The following is a 16,394-nucleotide window of genomic DNA, read 5'->3' as shown; positions in this document are numbered from 1 at the left end:
TCCTCCGAGAACTTGATATTGCAAAGGGTATCATAATAACACAAGTTGATGCCATGAAACTCCCGAATCCCCTTCTCCTGGACCAAAATCAAAAGAAATTTTACCTTCAATGGAGAGCTCCCCATGCGACAACCTTACACCCATACCATCCTCTGGCCTAACCTTCTGGCGAGGGCGACGATTGGAATGGGTCTCGTGGACGCCGATGTGGTTCCCCGATCCTATGCTCCTCAACAGCCCTGCTGGCCCATGTCGGGAGTCTAGGCTTGCGATGCTGTCTTCGATCCACCGTATACAGCAATCCCTGCAAGTTATTCATCGTGTGTGCAGGCGACGTCTGGTTGTGCGTCGCTTCTGTATTCGCATTCGTTCGGTCGAGCACGTGGTGGTGGTGCTATCGATCAAGTCATTAGCCGTGACTGGGTGCGTAATGAAGGAAAAGCGGCTGCAAAGCTATGAAAACGTCAAGGTATGGAAAAATGCCGGGATCATACGTTGTGGTCTTCGGGACTGTGACTGCCCAGTCCCAAAGTCTCGCGGAACTCTTCCTCGGTGAACAGTGCCAGCTCCTGCTCCATGCCCTCTAGAGCGCTGAATGTCGGGGCGAGGGCGAGTTGTGCCGGTGCCAGAAACCCGGTCAAGACCGCCAGGGCGAACCTGTGGCTTGCCATCATACCGCATAGCGTTTTCATGTGGCTTGCGTCCGGCAGAGGGCCATCGTTCTTCTCCAATCTGACCTGCCAAGTTGACTGGGCAATCCGTTTCGCGAACTCATGATGGTCTCCTGTGAATTTCTTAAGCACCTCCGGGTCGGTAACTTTTTGGAGCGCCTCAAATATCTTCTCCTCAAACTGAAGTGCCCAGTCAATCTCAGATGATGGCCTCTTAGGCGTCTTCCGCGTTGACTTTGGTCCGTTTTGAGCAGCTGCGGTAGAACCCTGTAACGCAATTGGTGGCGGAACCTCTGCCGTTCTGAAGTGTGTATTGGCACCAGCCATGGGCATGGGCGGCACACCCCGGTGCTGCACGAATGGTTAGCAAACATGACAAAAGACCGTAAGGGGACATACCTCTACTGGGACTTCTGGCGAATGGTGCGTCTCTGGGTTGGAAGTTGCCTCTACTGACTCATTGTTTGTCGCGCTGAGAGACTGAGCACCTTGTCGATCGGGTCGTAGCTCTTGATCGGCTACACTCTGTGAGGTATCTCTGCCCAGGTGAGCTTGCACAGGCTGGCCTGAAGGTGTCACCGTGTGTGGTGGAACGCCAACTGGTCGTTGCCGGAGACCTGGATTCAGCTGCGGCAATTGAGCCGTCGGAACCTGGGGCAAAGGCACCGCCGTCTCGGTTGCATGAGCTGGCCCGGCGGTTTGATTGGGTACTCCAGCAGTCGTATATGACATGACGCGGCGGAGTCTCTCTTGTTCCAGCCTTTCATACTCCGCAGGGTTGGTGATGCGTAGAGAATTCATGCGAACTTGATTTTCCACGTCTTTCTTATCCTCGGGTGTCAAAACGTCATCCGGATCTTGCTCTTCGAATGTGTCTGTCGTCTCGATGCTGCGAATACCCTGTACGAGCTCGGGGTCCAGCAGCAAGTGATCCAGAACGACGTCCTTGCCCAGCTGAGGACTCAAGTCTTGTTGGGCAGGCTCCTCGCGATCTTTGAGGTATTCATTGTCCTTTTTCGACCACCGCTTTGGATTCTCCTTGTCCACCACACGAGATGCGAGCTGAGTTTTGAAGACAGCCCTGTTATGCATTGCTGCTTCAAATGTGCCGCCACTGAGGAATTTGTACACATATACTGGCTTGAGCTGGCCAATTCGGTACGCTCGTCCCACGGCTTGTTGCTCGTGAACGGGATTGTACTTGAAGTCGAACAGGACTACTCGGTTGGCACCAAAAATATTCAATCCGACTCCGCCAGCAGTCGTAGAGATTAGATAAATCTGAGTGTCTCCAGTGTTGAAATTTTTGATGTGCTGCTGTCTTTGGTTGATCGGCGTTGAACCGTCCAGACGCGCAATCTTTCGTCTCTGCTGGCGGAAGAGACTGTCCAGCAAATCAAGGGCTGGAATGGAGTGCGTGAAGATGAGAACTTTGTCGCCTACTTTCTCGCTCTCATCCAGTATGGCCACGAGCAGTCGGGTCTTCCACGACAACATGTGTGACGATATATCAGTCTTCGGGCGAGACATCATCTTCAGACCGGTGCTAATCATTTTGTGAGACAACGTGATGTTGGATGCGCTTCTAATGCTGCCTTTCCCGTTCATGATGTTGCGCTCCTCGGTGAGTTTATTGTACCAGCAGCGTGGGTGGTTGACGATAAGAGCAAGATGGTGATTACTCGAGAGCACCTTTGTGCCCTGTCCGGCGAGTTCGACCTTCATGGAGCCGATGTAATCGTCGTACAGCTGGGCTTGCAGAGCCTCGAGTGGCACGGTGAGAATGAACTCCGTCTTCTGAGGAAGATCGTTCTTCATCAGGCTCTTGACAGTAGCCCTATGTGCTTTGGGGGCGACAGTCTTCTCAAGCACGGAAAGCTGTCTCTTCGCCGCACGAAACTGGGAGTATGTGCTATCCTCGTACAGGCCGCTCTGGATCGGAATGCTGTATAATGTCTTGAATTCTGCAAGAGGTCCCAAGTAACGAGGAGCCACCCAGTCGATCATGGAGTAAAACTCTTCAACACTGTTTGCGAGCGGAGAGCCGGTCAGCGCAATGCGGCTGTGAGTTCTGAAGTGCGAAGCAGCCGAGGCAAGCTTTGACTCCGCGTTTTTCATTTTGTGGGCTTCGTCAGCAACAACAATGTTGGGGCTCTGCGTCAGAATCTCCCACGCGTTTTTGCCAGTATCATTCTGTGGCTGGTCCTCGTCCGGGTGTTCGATCAATCTCTTGAACAAATCATAGCCAATGACCATGACTCCGCCGTCGTGATCCCATCGTCGAATCATAGGAAGTCTGTCGCCCTTGCTTGTCACAGCCTCGAGTTTGAAGTAGTGACCAAGGAGGCCAGAAGGCGCCCACATCAGCAACTCATCCATCCAGTTATCGACCAGAAGAGAAGGGCACAAAACCAAGGTTTTCGACTGCCGCAAGTCCTTTGGGATTTGCGAGCGAATCGAATCGTCGTCGGATTTGACTGCCTCGGCGATGGCGACAAGGAGTGTGATAACCTGCATTGTTTTTCCGAGGCCCATGGTGTGAGCTAGAAGACAGCCTTGTCGCGCCTTGGGATCGCAGATGATCTGATTCCACATGAAGCGAACGCCCTGGATTTGATGGTCTTTGATACGTTTGCCGATATCCTCGTTGACGTAGATTAAGCCTTGGTCGTCTTGCTTGGATTCGTTGATGATCAAGCGCGATTTGTCACTTGAGATGAGGTCTGACGCGGCCAACTTCTTACGCAGCTCGATTCGTCGTTTTTCCTGTTCTTGCAAGCGTTGCATATCGTTCTCTCTGAGATCTTTGGCTGCTTGATCCAGAACAAGTTTCTTCCGTGTCTGAGACGGGCTGTCCTCGATGTCGCCATCTGTAAACTGATCGGAGTTCTCAGGACTGGGGTCGTGTTGCTCCACGAAGTAGGGTGCGATGTGTTCTCTCACAAAGTCGCAGAAAGATTCGAAGTTGGCAGATTGTGAACTCAACTTCTTGGCCCTTCCAGCAGGGAGCTTCTTGAACATGCTTGCTCCTAGTCTTTCCACTTTGCAAAACTCATAGACCCTGAACAATCGAGCCATCATATTGCCTGCTTCGGCCCAGTTTTTTTGAGTTGGTTCGGTTTCTTCAGCATCACCATGAGACAATGCCGGGATCATAACCTCTTCCCAAATCTGATCAGAACTTAACGTGCGGATAAACTTGAAGAATACGGCTTTTCGATCCTTCTTTTTGAGGTTCCAGAGGATACAAATCAGGAGTCGCTCGCGATCTTTGCGGTCCTTCCAGATGACGGGCGGAACAGCAGCGATGGCCGCTTGCTGGTCGAAGGGAAAGTTGTAGTCTTCTTCCTCGGGGACATGTTCCGGATCATCGTCGTCGACCTCGGTACTCGGCCGCAAGGCTTTTGACTTGGTGGGTGTGATGAGGTTAATGTTGATACGCCGTTTTTCGGAGACCGGTTCAGAGTCGAACCCCGTTAAATCGATGACATCGGAATTAGGAGCTGCAACAGGAGTCTTCGTGATCAACCCATTTGCTGGTGCTGACGGGCCTGGGCGTTCGAGTTGCGCTGACTCGCCAGGGTCATCTAAGTCCATAGGGGTTGATTGTCGGATCCCTTCTGGTTCAGGAGAGAACGTAACGCCCTTCATATCGTCGATGATGAAACCATCATCTTCATCGCTTGAAATGATCTCGCCATCCTCATCCGATAAGAGTTCGTGCCGAGGTGGTGGAGGTAGGAGCCTCGGCATAGTTTCGGGACCGGGTGGTTCTGGACCTCGCAGGATGTTGAGAAGCCACCTATCTGCTTTGCGGTCGTGAACGGTGGCCTCGAGACAGCACACTTGCCTTCTCAGTTGAGCCTCGTTCTGCCATTCGTCGCGGCGCATCTCGTTACAGAGTCTTTCGATTCGACCGTTGAAATTATCCACTCGCGACGACGCTTGAGCAATCAAGTGGTGGCGACCGCGTCGGCGTGCTTGGTTCCAGATCGCCTTTGCTCGTCTTTGCTTGCCAGGCAACTTTCGTTCTTCCCAGGCTGCTTCCATGTGCAGAATCTCTTCTTCAATCACTCGGTTGACTTCTTCTCGGGTGAGGTTGTGCGATTTCCGTTCCTTCTCAAGTCGCACTTGCTCTTCTTCGTCTTCCATTTCCCGCAAGGTATCTGAATCGTACTCCTCATCGATATCCGAGTCACCAAAGGCGGGAAGAATTTCATCGTCATCGTCTTCGGGCTCAATCTGGGGATGGATGCCATTTCTGAGCAAGTTGTAGGATTTGTTGTTCCTCAAATGAAGCCGTCGAATAGCTCGGCCTATTTGACGACGATTGCCTGGAGGAATGAGACTATGAGTGTAAAGATCCAGAACGCGCTTTCCTGCCGGTACCATGGCTTGGTAAGCCAGCTCGACGGGCTGATTCTCTTCGAGAACCTCATTTTCGTGAAAGAAGACGCTCGATTTCGGTACCCAGTCCGCAGTGATGAGCGAGTTCCTCCCGAAATAAGCACCCGGTGAGCTGTCCAGCCAAGCTGGCGTATCGGCTTTTGACTTTGTGGTGGGTCCAGGGGTAGCAGCATGGTTCGAGGCGGGACGATCAACCGGTTCCGTGTGTATTCTGCGAGGGAAATGCAGCGTAACACCGCTGGCGGCATTGGGTAGAGACGAGATGCCTGCTCCAGTAACATCCGTAGAAATCAAGACTGGTGCTATCTTCCGCTTCTTTTGTAGCGGTCCGTCAGGGGCCTCGTCAGGCTTAGATGAGGCTGTGAGGTTGCTGGATCCCGAAACGACAGAGTTGAAGGTGTGTGGCTCAGAAGTGAGAGAGTGCGACTGCTGTGGTGTATCAGGCATCGGCACATCTCGAGGCCGAGTGCTTTCTGCGGGATGATCTGTGGTTGGAGGTGTAGCTTCCCCCGTAGAGTCGATCCGATCTTCTTGCGAGCTGCCCTGCATGTCGAGGTCATGCTTCGCAGAGTCGACTTTGTACTGTTGATAGTCAGGGCTTTTGGACTTGAGGTACTTGATGGCTTTTACAAGCGTCATCTGGTGTGCCGGTTTCGAAAGACCAAGTGTCTCCAAAAGATCTTTGATTGACGGCATGACATCCTCGTATGTCAGCAAAGTCTCACCGTCGATGTCGTTTTCGATCAGCGCTGTCGACAAAGCTGCTGGATCGGGCCGCTTGGTTGCTAGCCTGGGCAGCCAGGGGCGACTATCAACGGCACACAGCTCATGGACGACTTTGTCGACATCCCAGTCGAAGGGATCGCCGTCGGTGCCTGCCATGATGTATGCTGATCAGATCATCGGTGGCTCGCTGTCAAGATGTCAGCTGTGTGTCCTGTGAGGTCTGATTTGGCGAGGGCGACGAGAAGTGAGAAACAGAACTGAAGACGAAGGTCGGGCTAGACAGAATATACTGAAGCAAGGCCAGCCAGAAGGCAACTCGAAAACTGGCGGGCACCTTCCAGATTCGATCTTCAAGTCGAGATGCGGTGGCCTCAGGAGGAGTCCTAACAGCAACAGCGGAAGGTGCTATGGACCGGGACGTGAAGGAAAGGAATATATCTTACGATTAATCTGACGATTGTAAGCCCTGGCTCGGTAAGGTATGAGAAGGTGTGAATTTCGCGGATGGTGTTGGATGTATGCTCGCCAGGGACCGGGGAGCCTCCTGAGATCGAATCGAGGCGAATTACCTATTTGAGAGAAAGCTCGATCGCCCGGGAGAAGGAAAAGGTGACAAAGAAATCAAAAGACCTTAGTCAGGCAAACGGTGATGGGTAGTTGAATGTGAAAGACCAGAGCTTGCTTCTCGGGGAAGAAACCGAAGATGTGACACTTGTCTGGTAGAGTGGTACATAAACGGCAGAGATGTGGTTCGGCATAAGGGCGAAGCTATATTCCTACCTTCGGTACCTAGGTATGGGTAAGGTAGGTACGTCGGCAAGCAGTGCCCTTAAAATTCGACGCGTTCGATAGACGTCGCGGAGGAAGTTGCTGGCCCCACCCATCACGACCGCGCAGGTTCAGGCAGGTGCTAATTAGGTGTTTAGTGCTTTAGCAGCGGCAAGTGCTTGCCTAGGTGCCTGGATGCCTCTTTCCTCAGTGCACTTAGGTTCGACGGGGTAGTAATGTGGATCGCAACTGTCCAATCAAAAGGCTCCCTTTCGTGACGTCAGCACGTGACCAGGTGTCATCGGCGTGTCGGCACTTTGCAGGCGCTTCATCCAGCGATAAGATAAGGTGATTAAGACCTGCCCGGACTCAGGGAGGGGTCAATGGAAGTCTCGACCGGGAGCGAGTTCATGCTCAGGCATCTGCAGTGGTTTCCATTGATGTTTTAAACTGCAGCAGTCCAAAAGCAGGGTGTTGTTGTGGGGAAATTATAGGAGTATGGTCTAAAGATTTCAGGGCTTTCGCAGCGATGTGATATCACCTCTCTACCTTACTTCCTGGACCTGCCTTGCGTGATTGGATTGATCACGTCTTACGTGCATCGGAATGCAAAGCGATTGCTCACCCAAGGTACCTTTACCTTAGGTACGGATGGGAAAGTCGCGGGGTTGACATTCGCTTGGTGGGGCAGATCCAACCCCTCCTGTTCTGTTCAATCTGCCCCTCCAAGCTTGAGAACAACACTGTCATCCCTCAACCTATACTTTGAGTTGTGGAACGCTGAGTTTGTTGACCTTGGGAAAGACAGATGTAGGTGCAAGCTTTCGTAACGTAACACAGTCCCTCAAGATATCTGGTTCGGCTTGGCCTGCACGAGTCGTTCTCAAAGACCCCACCTTTCGATTTCTCAGCATCTGAGAGAAAACTAGACCTCACGTCGCCCGGCCTTCCAATTACTAATATTCGCCGATCCTCCAGATATCCTTTCTGTCAACTTCTAACACGCCAAATTTCACCACCGCGTGAGTCGGAAGTCCAGGATCTTTCCCATAGCCGGATCTCCAGTCGTCAATCGCAGAGATGGCCACTCCTGCGCTCACCAAGGAGCAGTACCCGCCCCGGTTGTCTCAGTCGGAACAGGATGCTCTCGTGCAGACAATCAAGGATTGGGCCATTGGCAATGGTCTATCTGTTCGGCCACCTCCCGCTGTGGTGTCGGCGGAGACGGACCCTAAAGGCATCTTGGCAGTCAATGTGCCTGTAACCCTCTTTCCTAGCCCGTTCCCCAAACAATGCTTCGCTCAGGCGAGGGCGGTCCAAAAGACTTACAACGAGCTGTATGCGGCCATCAGCAGGGATGAACAATTCCTGAGCGAAATGGTTGATGAGTAAGTTGACCTTACGGCTTGCGCTTGGACTGTCGCCGTAGCTCGAGCCTATGGCTTACCGGCTCAGACATATGGGCGCGGGTAGAAATCGTGGCTGATTTGATACAGGGTGAAGGGCGGTGATGACTTCATTGGCAAGTTGTGGGACACTCATTTGCGGGTGAAGAAGGAGGGCTATACCCAAGTATGCCATTCGGCTTTTTCGTCGGAGCTGTGCTGATGAGTTCCCAGGACCTATCCCTCGGGTTGTTTAGATCAGATTACCTTGTGCACCAAGATACCTCGGCTGGGGAGCCTAAGCGTCAGGTAAAACAAGTCGAATTCAACACCATAGCCGCCTCTTTCGGTGGCCTATCTTCCCGAACATCGATGCTTCACAAGTAAGCATGGCACCCTCTCCCAGGGCTTTCTTGTTACTGACTGCGGTAGATTCCTCTCCGTGTCGGAGTATCCTCTTTTGAACAGTCCAATCGAGGCTGGCTCTCTTGATCAGCCTGAGAACCAGAGCGTCCAAGGCCTTGCAGGTGGCATTCGTGCTGCTTTTGATTCGTACGGGCCCTCCGAGCTTGGTCACAAGAAGTGTGTCATCTTCGTCGTCCAAGGTGGCGAGCGCAACATCTTCGACCAACGTCACCTCGAGTACGCACTTGCCAGCTCTCCTGATGCGGTTCAGGTGTTCCGCATCCCTTTCTCTGAGCTCCTTCAGCACACAGAGATCGCCAACACACCCAAGCGTCAGCTTCTCTATAGGGTGCCCAGGGATCCCTCCAAGGTTTTTGAGGTCGCTGTCGCGTATCTGAGATGCTGGTACGATCCGTCTGACTACCCAGACCAAAGCGCATGGGAAGCTCGCTATCATCTCGAGAGATCTTCGGCCATCAAGTGCCCTACTGTTCTGACCCAGCTGGCGGGCAGCAAGAAAATCCAGCAAGTCTTGGCAACGCCCCAGTCCGGGTCCTCGCCCTCGATTCTGGGTCGCTTCATTCCCGACAATTCCCCTCAGACGGCGGAGGTCTGGTCAACATTTACCAACATCTTCCCGATGGATGACTCCAGAGCCGGTCTCGATGCGCGCAAGATTGCGCAGGATCCGGAACTGTGCAAGAATTACGTTTTGAAGCCACAGCGAGAAGGTGGCGGTAACAACCATTACCGGGAGGATATCCCAAAGTTTCTCAAGCAAACCCCGGAATCACACTGGGGCTCGTACATTCTGATGGAGTTGATCACTCCTCCCAAGCAAAACAACATCATCCTGCGAAACGGGGACCTAGAAGAAGGAGGTGTGATTTGCGAGCTTGGTATCTACGGGACGGCTGTTTGGAATCAGGGCACTGGGGAGGTGGTGCATAACAAGGAAGCTGGGTACCTGCTTCGCACCAAGGGCGATACGAGCAACGAAGGCGGAGTAGCTGCCGGCTTTGGGTGCATGGACAGCTGTACGCTTGTCTGAGTTGCAGCCTTGATCACGAAGCAAATCAAATAGACCATAGACTGCTCCGAAACCTTCCTCTCGCCCTGACTAGCCTCGCAGTTTTCGATGACACTTGACGAATTTCACACTAACAAGTAGCATTAGAGAGCCGCAACTCGTGGTATCAATTGCCGTCCTGCTTTTTGTACAATACGCCTCTGAGAGGCCCGTTATGTCAATCGTCTCACACAAAGAAAATACCCATACAGAGCGGAGAATTGTCATTCAAAATATCATCTTCTCAAAGGGAACTCGTCGTCATGGTTCAACATGACATGAACTTGATCCGTGTTGGGAGAAACTTATTCATTCGCTCTGCTGGGCGCCGCGCTTGAGGACCTCAATGTTGCCTGGGGAAGACGTCAGGATGGCGAATGCGCGCGGATCGGTGAGTGGGAAAACCTACGCTGAACAACGTTGAGCGAGCTACGAGTCTTGCCCTCGGAGTCCTGGTAGGTGCTCATGGAGGCATCGCCCTCGACATAGACGAGAGTTCTACAATGGCCCGTATGTTAGCGAGCCATGCTTGACAGCAAACGCGAGGAAATCAGTCATACCCCTTGGGCAAGCTCTGGAGGAAGTCACGGCTGGGACCCTCGGGGGCAAAGCTGGTGACGCGGAACCAGCTGGTGTGGCGGTTGTCTCGGGGGCCGCTGTTGCTGGCGACGGCGTATTTGATAATCTCACGGCCGGTGCTAGTGGCCTGGAGCTCGGGAGTGTCGGCGAGGTTGCCGATGATGTTGATGCGGGCGAGGTTGTGGGCGGGGGAGGTGCTGAAGGCACGGGCGATGCGCGGGGCAGCGGTGGCGCGGCGGAAGAGGGCGGCAGACATTATGGCGGTCGGAGTCGGCTTGCAAAAACTGCTTGGTTTGAAAGAATCCCGGTGGACGGATGCGGACAAAGGGCAGAGAGTGGTTTGTCGTTTGTTGGGAGAACGTCGGTAGCAATCGTTTGAGGGCAGCTGTCAAATTGTTCGCGCCGCGCGACGCGATCCGGAGTCGGTACTAATTACACACAGTAAATGACACAGTGCGTGGCTTGTGCTTATGCACTTAAGCGGACTACGTGTTTGCAAGACTAATAATTACTAGACCAAGATTCAACAACAGCAACCACAAGCTCGCAAGATCACAAGTTCAACCAGCATCGTCCTTTACTGAATCGCATTTACTGCCACGAGTGTCGCAGAAGCGTCGCTCATATCTTCTAATGTCTTCTGATATGAACCTGCACTCCAGGATGTGAAGCCAATTGAGAAGCGCAGTCCTCAGGTGGTTAGGACAGCGCATACCTATTCTTCCACAGCACGGCGCAGAGCTAGCCTGAGATTTCTGACATCAAGTCGGAATTCGTGGGTATCGGTCATCTGTATTTTGTCGCCACAATGTCGCTCGTATTCATTGTCGGCGCATGCTGGTCATATCCGATCAGCGACATGTCAACTTCTTGGACTGCAAGCAGACCTTGCGGAAGGAAGAGGCCCAAGTCCACAACGCAGGTCACCGGTGACGGTCGCGCCGCCTGTGACAGCCATGTATCAAGTCTTAGAAGTTGATGTGACGAAATTCGTAAGGAGAAGTGCTCGGTGTGTTTACCTAGGGTCCTTGATTTAGTATACCTTCCTCGGACGACAGCACCCAACATCGAGTTTCCAAGTTGCGTTCAAGGCGGCGGGACTGCTCCTACTTCTTCCAGGGTTACATAGGCGGTTCACCTATCTTAAGGCAGGTGTTCTCTTCGTGAACTATTCCCTTCCAGCCTTAAGTGGGAAGGTCATCGATTTCTTTTCGTTGGCAGCACTTGCCTCGCCTACCTCCTTTGCCTTCCTTATCAGTTCTTCGTGGCTGCCCCTTCTGTCAGGTATCTCCCTACCTTCCTTCGATACCAATGCTCTATACTGATCTCTTGTATTCGTCAACCGAGTTTTGCCTTGCTTGAGGGTAGAATCAGGTTCTATCGCAAGTCAAGCCGATGCCCGGTGTCTTGCCGGTTTCTCTAATGCCCTGGATTCTCGTTTCCCTCTTCGGACTCCTTCTCGTCGTTACGGAAATTTACGTCCTAGACGTTCTACCACCCATCGCACACTCGCCAAATCTTGGCCACATCAGATGGCCATCTGAGGGGAACATTGTGCGCCGGTCGCACCACCTCGAAAATCAATAAAGTCAGCCATAAATCCTCATACTTCGACGGCCGAATTCGACCAATCTTTATCAACATGTCTCCCATTTCGCATACACTGGTGGCGCGCACGATTGAAATCATCCCTCGCCCTGCAACAACACCTTTTACAACACCTCTCTTGACCACAAACCTCGTCTGCCGGGTAGTCCTTGCTTTTCTCGCCAATGTGGTTTGCTTGGTTCCTCTCAAGAATCTCTGCCGCAATGGCGAGTTCGCAGCCGTCGTCTTCATCACCACCGTCATATTTCTCAACACAGATACCATCATCAACTCCCTCATCTGGCGCGACGACGATATCGAGAAATGGTGGAGGGGCTGGGTCTGGTGCGATGTACACCCCTACATCTACCAGCCGGCGTTGACAATATACGCAACATCGGTGGTTGCCATCATGCGGAATCTCTCCGAGCAAGTGAACTTGTTACGAGTCGGGCCTCTGACTGTCATCGAGAAACGCAAAAGGACATGGTTGCAAGCCTTGATCATTTTTCCACTTCCCATCATTCAACTGGGCTGGGTGTATCCTCTCTCTGGACAGAGATACACAGTCGGCACACTCAAGGGTTGTCTATGGAGCACCACACCAAACTGGGTGTGCATTGTATTCTTCCTTCTTCCGATTCCAATCGTCGCCTTGGTGGGAGGCTTTTACTCAAGTAAGCTGCCGCTGTCTGTTTTCCAACTTGCACTTGTTGCTGAAACTGACAATATCCTGCAGGTCTGACGTGGAGGCGATACTCGCAAATCAAACAAAGTACTCGCTCTGCGATTATGTCAAACACTTCGGCGGAGGCAAGATCCAATCGAACAAGACGACGTCTTTTCTTCATGACAGCCTGTATCCTGATTCCTTACATCCCGGTCACTTGCGTTCACGCAATCTTACAGATGAAGGCTTATTACCCCTGGCAAGGTTTCGACTTTGGGGAAATTCACTACGGAAACAATCCGTTTTCGTGGGATTCGATAATACTCTACTCGCATGACCAACTCACATTTTTCGAACTGAATTCTAATTACCTCCCGATACTCACGGCTGTGGCTATCTTCCTCTTCTTTGGCCTGACACAAGACGCCAAGGATACATATCGCCATTGTTTCCTAGCGTTGCGTCTGGACAAGATGTTTCCAAGACTACGAGACGAAAACGAATCTAGAGGCAATCTGAGGCCAATGGGTTCTTATGGTTCACAGTCGGTGTAAGTGTTGCATCCGCCACGAATAAACATTTGCTAACAAGGAAGCAGAGCGACACCGGCGAAACTGGACGAGGAAGCTCTTGGGCGAGCCGTCCATACTGGTCAGCCTCCAAGAACACCTGGTTCACTTTCTTCACCACCCCCTCCCTATTCTAGAGGCACCAGTACAACCACACACGGGGTGTATTTGTGTCCTGCCAACGATGACTTGGCGATCACAGTCACAGCACCCAAGCATTGCGTCCCCTGTTGCTGCGAAAACCCCGTCACCGCCAAGATCCGTGGCCATGGTTCGTCTAACATCTGTAAGCGATGCCTCCGCCACCAACAGTCTGCCCCTGGAGCACCACCTTGCTCATCGCGAACTCGATTTGGAATACACGGGTTTTCAGGTAAACAACCCATGGTCATCCCGATGGCTAGATCCCGCCGCGCGGAAATCCAGGCTGGGTCGGACATGGACCACGAACAAGCCAAAAATGAAGCGCATGACTCCTGGCTGCCCCGATTGTCCCCTCAGCCGGAACTTATCGAGATGATTCGGACGCAAATTGCGCACTCTTGTGACTACAACCGTGAGTCAACTGGCTAATCTGAAGTGTTCGGAAGGAACCTGTGCGGTATACCTCAGAGTACGCAATCAGAGCTTCCTTTTGACTGTCAAGGCGTTGGGAGGTTTTTCAGACCATCTGGTGGAAGACCATGAACTCGGGCTGCATCCCCGTGAGTTGCAACTTCCTCTAGCTCATCGTGTAGGTATTTCATTTGTAGCACGAAACACATCTGTCACACTGTCACGCAGAACGATTGAGGTTGACTCTTGAGGTTACAAGCCTTATTTATTATCCGCTTGAAACAGTGACAGTCACACGGAAACAGCACATAGACGCGGGTGAACGATAATCGGGCCGGGCTGGGGAATGCGCATCTAAGGGCAACAGAAGACCAATCAGCATTGTTTTGGGTGATTGGGAGACATGAAGGCCGCCTGTGACAACGTTACTGCTGGTAGTTGTCCCAGAGTTTCGAAGCATACGCATATCCACTTGAAATGATATTCTCACAGATAGACGACCGTGTTCACCGCGTGTGTGTTGACCGCGTGTGAGCTCAAGATAGGACTCAAACGAGATAAATATCCAAAGAAGGCAAAGGATTTGCTAGGTATCTACGTAAAATTACAGGCAGCCCGAGGGCTTACTCTGGCTCTGTTTCGGGCGAGCAACCACTCAACGAGTTCGCTCATTCCCTTCCATCGTCAGGCCCATTCATAATAGGGTTCTCCGTCATCGTCTCCTCCAATCTCGTGCTTCGAATCCTCCAGTTGCCAGCCGAATCAATAAAAGCGAATAAGGTAAAAGAAAAAAAAAAGACTTGGAAGAAGCCGAGAAACCAAAATAAAATTGAATAAACGTCGTCGAATCACATTCGTAACCGTTCCCAGCCAAGGGACCCTGAACTCCGCGCCATGCCTTTGGTATAAGGTAGAAGAAGTGTGGTAGGTGGGGTAGCAAAAGAGTATTCCCCGTGAATAAAGGATATCGAGAGCCCGCGAGAGCGAGACTGTGGTCGTATAAACTCATTTCGGCGGCGCTCACAATAGAGGTCGTAGCCGGTCCGATATTAGAAAGAGCGTACGGTAAAATAGCGGATTCGAAAAGAAGAGCGCAAAAACAAGCGAAGCGAAGCGAAGCCAAACGCCAAGATCAGGCTATGCCGTGACGGCGGCCGGAGGCTCCATGGGCATCTGACCTGACCCTGCCGGGGTGCTGGGCGCCGGGGCAATCTCTGGATCAGGGATTTGAATGTCCAGCTGAGCTTCTGATTAGCATGTGAAAGTTCAAACAGGATGAAGGATGAACTTACGGTCATGTAGCCCGTCCGCCTCAGTGATATTATGTGCGGTGCCATCGATGTGTCGTCGTTGCCAATCGTCTTCTCCATCTCCTTGTTCCACTGGTCAACCCAGCGTTCCAGGCGCTTCAGCCGAGCCTTGACGCCAGTGAAGCCCAGATCGTCCCACAACCACCCTGTCACCAGTCCCAAAACGCCGTCCACCACGTTCCTCCAGTTGTACGGGCTAAAGATGGGCACGAGCTCACCGTTAAGCTTGTCGATAATCCTGCGGAATTCTTGCTCCGACAAACCAGCTGGATCCAGAATTTCAGGGTACAGGTTGGAGAACGTCGGCGCGAGGTCTCCTTCCAACAACCAATCTCGACGTATGCGAATGATGCGAGTGTTTTGGAACTCGGGGGAGTCGACAGGGACGTGCGGGTTCAAGTGAGGAAAGCATGGATGCTGAGGACCCCATTCCTCGCCAAGATCTGGTGGTAATTCCTCTCCCATTATGGACGAATTTGACGACGAAATAGCCGAACCGATGCCATCGCCGGCTGACACGTTGGAGAGGCGTGGAAGCACATCAGGCCCCCGCTCCAAGTCCTTGGACGCGTCTCGCGCATGGGCATCGACACTTGACTCCATGACCGCTTTTCCTTTCCCTTTGTCGTCGATATATGCGAAGTCTCGAACGAGAGGGTTTGAAACGCTTTGGCCTCGCTTTCGTAGCCCAGTGACTCGGATTTCGACCGGTGGTTCGGGTGTGTCTGGCCGAATGTCGGCCGGGCCTTGGTCGGTGTCCACAGGGAACGTGGGTGAAGGGTCAGCGGATCTCCGTCCGTCGTAAGAATGGCGAAGCGATCTCGGGAGACTGATGCGATGCTCGGCGTTTCGGTCGACTTGCAGGCTTGTGCGATTAGAGGCGGAATGTCTGGTCTGACGTTGTTCGGGAAGGGTCAAGAGCGGGTAGTCGCCGGCGCCGATGCCTAAGGGGTCAGACGGGTCGACGGAGTATGGATCGATTGTCGGATGGGATAGAGGAACGGTGGGAGGAGGCGGTGTCGATGGACGTCGTTTACGGATAGTCTTGTCGGGGAGCCTTGGGGTGGAGTTCGTGGGGTTCCAGAGACGAGCAGCTGATAGATGCGGTAGTCGGCGGGCGGCGGACGAGGCTGCACGATTCCGAAAGGGAGACTGGGTGAAATAATCCTTGGGATCGTAATTGCGAAGGAAGGAGGGACTGCGGCCCTGAGACAGGCCGGCAGCGGCTACTGGACGTTCAAGGTCGGGCGAAGCGCCGGGGTATGAAGGTTGCTGCGATAGCGTAGCAAGGCGAGGATTCGCGAATGCATCTAAGGTGGCCGGGTCGGGGTACGGAGAGGTGTTTCTCGCGTGGGAAGCCGTGGGAAAGATGGTTCGAGGAAGGCCGCCGAGGAGTCGACGGCCTTACGGGGCACGGTGGAGTGCGGGTCAGGTCGTGGAAGATGAGTTTGCAACGACGCCTGGGCCAGGCGCGTGGAGATGGAGATGGCGGGATCCTCTTTGAGCGGTAGCAACAGCGACAGCGACAGCGACGACAACGGCAGTGACGGCGAAAGATGGGATCGAAACGGCGGCCAAGATGGAGGGGAGGACGGAGAGATGTGACTGGAGGTGAGAATGCGGCGTAGGCGTATCCGTAGATTCGAGTGGTGAAGGTGCTGCAGCAGCAAGACGATTAGGTTTGCAGCTAGGC

General features: G+C 52.9%; 5 protein-coding genes across 5 annotated transcripts; 2 read left to right on the top strand and 3 right to left on the bottom strand.

The window, feature by feature from the left end:
• Positions 1-488: 488 nt before the first annotated feature.
• CkaCkLH20_10835 (snf2 family helicase) lies at positions 489-5,960 on the bottom strand (the record flags this gene model as incomplete). Its single annotated transcript, XM_038893549.1, has 2 exons — positions 489-1,022; positions 1,071-5,960. The coding sequence occupies 2 exons, from the start codon at positions 5,958-5,960 to the stop codon at positions 489-491; spliced, it is 5,424 nt and encodes a 1,807-aa protein (XP_038741098.1).
• A 1,692-nt stretch (positions 5,961-7,652) lies between these two features.
• Positions 7,653-9,413, top strand: CkaCkLH20_10834 (glutathione synthetase; the record flags this gene model as incomplete). The annotated part of the gene is made up of 4 exons (XM_038893548.1): positions 7,653-7,960; positions 8,069-8,144; positions 8,192-8,340; positions 8,390-9,413. The coding sequence occupies 4 exons, from the start codon at positions 7,653-7,655 to the stop codon at positions 9,411-9,413; spliced, it is 1,557 nt and encodes a 518-aa protein (XP_038741097.1).
• A 327-nt stretch (positions 9,414-9,740) lies between these two features.
• On the bottom strand, positions 9,741-10,266 carry CkaCkLH20_10833 (ssDNA binding protein; the record flags this gene model as incomplete). The annotated part of the gene is made up of 3 exons (XM_038893547.1): positions 9,741-9,784; positions 9,841-9,929; positions 9,992-10,266. The coding sequence occupies 3 exons, from the start codon at positions 10,264-10,266 to the stop codon at positions 9,741-9,743; spliced, it is 408 nt and encodes a 135-aa protein (XP_038741096.1).
• Positions 10,267-11,652: 1,386 nt separating this feature from the next.
• On the top strand, positions 11,653-12,973 carry CkaCkLH20_10832 (pheromone receptor 1; the record flags this gene model as incomplete). The annotated part of the gene is made up of 4 exons (XM_038893546.1): positions 11,653-12,274; positions 12,337-12,372; positions 12,813-12,817; positions 12,866-12,973. The coding sequence occupies 4 exons, from the start codon at positions 11,653-11,655 to the stop codon at positions 12,971-12,973; spliced, it is 771 nt and encodes a 256-aa protein (XP_038741095.1).
• Positions 12,974-14,528: 1,555 nt separating this feature from the next.
• On the bottom strand, positions 14,529-16,245 carry CkaCkLH20_10831 (uncharacterized protein; the record flags this gene model as incomplete). Its single annotated transcript, XM_038893545.1, has 3 exons — positions 14,529-14,630; positions 14,684-16,011; positions 16,110-16,245. The coding sequence occupies 3 exons, from the start codon at positions 16,243-16,245 to the stop codon at positions 14,529-14,531; spliced, it is 1,566 nt and encodes a 521-aa protein (XP_038741094.1).
• Positions 16,246-16,394: the final 149 nt, after the last annotated feature.

The sequence above is a fragment of the Colletotrichum karsti genome (genome assembly GCF_011947395.1).
Source record: "Colletotrichum karsti strain CkLH20 chromosome Unknown Scaffold43, whole genome shotgun sequence".
In the NCBI taxonomy this organism is placed as follows: Eukaryota; Fungi; Ascomycota; class Sordariomycetes; order Glomerellales; family Glomerellaceae; genus Colletotrichum; species Colletotrichum karsti.
Note: the sequence above shows the minus strand (reverse complement) of the source record. Positions and strands in the feature narration are given on the sequence as shown.